This window comes from Myotis davidii, unplaced genomic scaffold (genome assembly GCF_000327345.1).
Source record: "Myotis davidii unplaced genomic scaffold, ASM32734v1 scaffold562, whole genome shotgun sequence".
NCBI classification, from domain to species: domain Eukaryota; kingdom Metazoa; phylum Chordata; class Mammalia; order Chiroptera; family Vespertilionidae; genus Myotis; species Myotis davidii.
Window position 1 is genome coordinate 2,143,011 of NW_006293953.1, and position 4,088 is coordinate 2,147,098.

The 4,088-nt window shown below is 47.4% G+C and overlaps 1 protein-coding gene across 1 annotated transcript in view; it reads right to left on the reverse strand.

Annotated features, from left to right (window-relative positions):
* DUSP15 (dual specificity phosphatase 15) overlaps window positions 1-1,307 on the reverse strand; it is a 19,104-nt gene extending 17,797 nt beyond the window's left edge. The window contains exons 1-2 of the mRNA XM_015566647.1: window positions 1,273-1,307; window positions 852-907 (exon numbers count right to left, since the gene is read on the reverse strand). Coding sequence (XP_015422133.1) covers window positions 852-907; window positions 1,273-1,307 — 91 coding nt within the window. The remainder of the gene's footprint in view (window positions 1-851; window positions 908-1,272) is intronic.
* Window positions 1,308-4,088: the final 2,781 nt, after the last annotated feature.

The following is a 4,088-nucleotide window of genomic DNA, read 5'->3' on the forward strand; positions in this document are numbered from 1 at the left end:
CAACAGCAGTGCCTCCCACTTTGGGCACTAACATCTGTTGTTGGTCTTTTACTCCATGAGCTTCACCTGTTCCTGCCTTACTCAGAGCATGGAGGTCAGTATATGATTTCTGTGCAATAGTACGCCATGGCAAAGTTCTACAGCTCTTAGTCAATGGATTGCTTTCATCCTAGCATTTGTTTTACACTACAACACAAAAACGTGACTATTTGTTTCGCATGCAAATATGTCAAATGCTTATTTCTAATCACTCATGCATATCTGACTATGGGCAATTAAATTAGAAAAATCCTTTGCACTCCCCCCACCCTGGCACCGGCAGGCTCGGCCGGTGGGGGCGAAGGAGCCCGCACCAGGGGCTTGGAGACCCAGCTCCCCGCTCCCCTCTGCCCCGACTTCCCAGCGGGCCCCGGGGCACAGCGCTCTGCTCCTTTGGCCTTGGGTTTCTAGCAGAAAAGTGATGGGGCTGGCCTTGGATTGCTAGGGGTCCTGTGTTCTTCGGATCCTGTTTGAGATGAGAGAAGTGGGCGATTCCTTCCAACTGTAACCCCCTGTCCCGCCACACTCCCCAGGCAGGCATCCTAACAGCCAGCCCTCCTCCTCCTGCCCCACTCACAACCATCTGTTCTCCCATCCTTCGGCTCATTCATTCACTGATTCATCCTCCCATCCATTCATTCATCCTCCCATTGAACCTCCCATCTCTTCATCCCAACTACTTTGACCTGTATGTGGATGGTGCCATTTGGGTCAGTTTTGCTGGGACCGGGCACGTCTGTCCCTGGCCCCCGCCCCCCCCTCCCCCCCCAGAAGTCAGAGGTGAAGGGAGGTGAGGGGAGGGTTGCAGTCACCTGGTCCAGCAGAGTAAAAGGAGACGGGCAACAAGATGTAGTTGGAGGCAAGAGTCCTGGAAAGTGGTTCTGGAGACCAAGGTTCCAGGCCCTATTCCCCTCTGACCTGCTGGGTGACCCTGGGCAAGCCCCTGGGATCCCAGCTGCCCTATCTGTGTGCTCAGTGTGCTGCGGGGAGCCCTTCTGCGACTAGGACCAAAGCTGGAGAGTATACAGTGATGGAGACCAGACACCTCTGTGCAACTGAAATAGAAGCAGCAGAGCCAGCCGTCCTCCCCCATCTATAGTAGCAGGTGACTATGCCAGGAATGTCAGTACAGATAAGGACTGAGGACTGGCAGAACCTGTTGGAAATGCAATGACTGGAGAAAAAGAAAACCTTTGCTTTTGTGTTTCTTTATTCCTCAAATCCACAGCATACCTGGGGCTGCCTGTCTCGGTGTTCTCTGAGCCCATTGTTCTCATAAAAACCAAATTATTCAACAAATACTCACCGAGGACCTACTACATGGTGGGTACTGGGAACACGTAGGTAGAAAAGGGAAGCAGTTCCTATCTGCATTGGCTAGCAGTCTAGAACAGCGCTGCCCAATAGAAATAGAGCATGAGTCACATGTGTACCTTAACATGTTTTCGCAGCCACATTAAAAATGTAGGAAGAAACAGATTGTTAATGATGTTTTAACCCAGTATAGCCCAAGTATTATTATTTCAACATGTAGTCAGTATTTTAAAATTATTAATGACACGTTTTACATCTTTTTATGGTAGGACGTCTTTAAAATTCAGTGTGTATTTTACACTTCAAGCACATCCCAGTTCAAACCAGGCACATGTCAGTTGCTTCACAGCCATATCTGTCTGCTAACTACAGACTGGACACCTCAGGTCTAGGAGGGTGTCCGAGCAAAATAAGCAAGGAGACAAATAAAGCTTTTACAAGTGGTCACAATTTTCTATGAAGGAAACAAAAGCGAAAAAGAACCTCTCTAAATAGGTGACATTAAAGTTGAGACCTGGCGTAGAAGAAGGACCCAGCTATTTAAAAATTAGAAAGAGGTGTGTGTGTGTTTGTGTGTGTGGGGGGAGAGTAGAGAGATTTCCAGCAGGAAAAAACAGCAAGGGGGGTGGGGGGGCAGCCAGCATTGCTCAGTGGTTGAGCATTGACCTTTGAGCCAGGAGGTCACGGTGGATTCCCAGTCAGGGCACATGCCAGGTTGTGGCCTCAATCACCAGTGGGGGAGGGGATGCAGGATGCAGCCCATCAATGATTTTCTCTCATCATTATTGTTTCTCCCTTCCTTTCTGAAATCAATTAAAAAATGTTTTTAAAAAGAACAGCATGGGCAAAGGCTCTGAGGTGGGAAAAGGTTGGCCTTTGGAAAGAGCCGGTGGAACTGGAGGGGAGGAAGCCAGAGGGAGGTGGTAAGAATTAGGCTGAGAGGAGAGAAGGGGGGAGTGTGCAGGATCATGTGTGGCCATAATTGAGGGTTTAGGGTTTTCTTTTTGGTATGATGGAAAGCCAATGGGAAGATGTAACTGGGGAAGCCATGTCACCTGGTTTACATCTTAAGTCCATCACTTTGGCTCCTCTCTGGAGTGTGGATTAGAGAGCAAAGCAGAGAGGCCAGGGAGGAGGTTACTGTGTCTGCTCGGGCAAGAGATGATGGTTTTCCCACCTTGAAAATCACCACCTGTGCCACAGAAGTGAAAGCAGGTTATTCATTCATTCAACAAGTACTTACCGGATGCTGGATTATAGGTGAAAAATTGTACCTAAGATGTGCTGATACCTGACTTGAGTTCCCAGAATGCCCTACCCATGGATGACATAAAGAACTGCTGCTAAGTGGGCCTGAAGACTAGTCCCTCACCATGGCCCTGGCCTTAGCAGCTCTGTGAACCTGGGCAGGCAACCCAATTCCCCCCGGCCTGTTTCCTCATCCATAAAGGCGAAATTATAACAGTCTTTTGAACTCCTACTTGGTTGTTGGGAAAATAATCAAGTCACCTGTACAAAAGAACTCTCTGTTGGGTTAAAAGATCTGGAAAAACAAACACCCAGATATACTTATTAGATTGAACACATTTAATAACTATTAACTGTTTATCTGTTGAAAGTGTTAAGTTGTTGCAAAGCCCAATTTGCTGTCAATAAGTCATGAAGTGACTGTTTTATAAAGCCAATAACAAAAAGATACTAAAATGCAGGCCTCATCTTATCATGTTCTTGCTAAGAACCCTTCAGTGGCACATGATGGTAGGAAAAATAATGGATCCCCAAAAATGTCCCTGCTCTAATTCCTAGAAACTGTGACTGTGTGATGTTACATGGGAAGGGAGAATTAAGGCTGCAGATGGAATTGAGGTTGCTAATCAACCGACCATGGGATGGAAAGGTTATCCTGGACTATTTGGGTGGGCCCAATGTAGTTACAAGGGTCCTTATAACTGAAAGGGGGAGGCAGGGGAGTAAGAGTCAGAGGGTATGCGATGAAAGGAGCAGAGGAATGGTATGATTGCTGGCTTTGAAGATAGAAGGGGCCATGAGCCAAGAAATGCAGGTGGAAAAGCAAGGAAACGGATTCTCTCCAAAGCCTTCAGAAGGAACCCAGCCCTGCCGCCACCTTAAGTTTAGTTTAGAGAGGCGCATTTCAGACTTCTGGCCTCAGCACTGTAAACTAATACATTTTTATTGTTTTAAGTCACCTTGTCTGTGGTAATTACAGCAGCAGTAGGAACTTAATACACTCACCAATACCCCTAGGAAAAAGTCCAACCTGCTTAGCATAGCACACACGGCCTTGTGGAATCTGGCTGATGTCACTGTGACCTTGAGCAAAGTTCTTAATTTCTATGGGCCTGTTTCCTCACCTGTAAAATGGGAAGGGAAAAATCCCTCTAGGTCTGTGATGAGATGAAATGAGAGGACACATTTAAGGTGCCTGCTGGAGACGCTGGCACAGCAGTATAATTATCATGGAGCAACTGACAGGGAGTTAGGAGGCCTGGGATCTATGCCCCTGTTAGGGCTCTGTTTCCACATCTGTAGAAACGGAGACGAACACACACAGGTTTAGCATCTTCATCTCTCCCCTCTTCTCTACTCTTTCCTGGCCATTGATCTGCTTTTCCTTCCTCAAACAGGCTTCACTCCTGTGACTTCTGATTTTGCACAGGCTAGTCCCTCTGCCTGGAATGCTCTTCCCGTTCCTTCACCAGGCTAACTTCCATTCC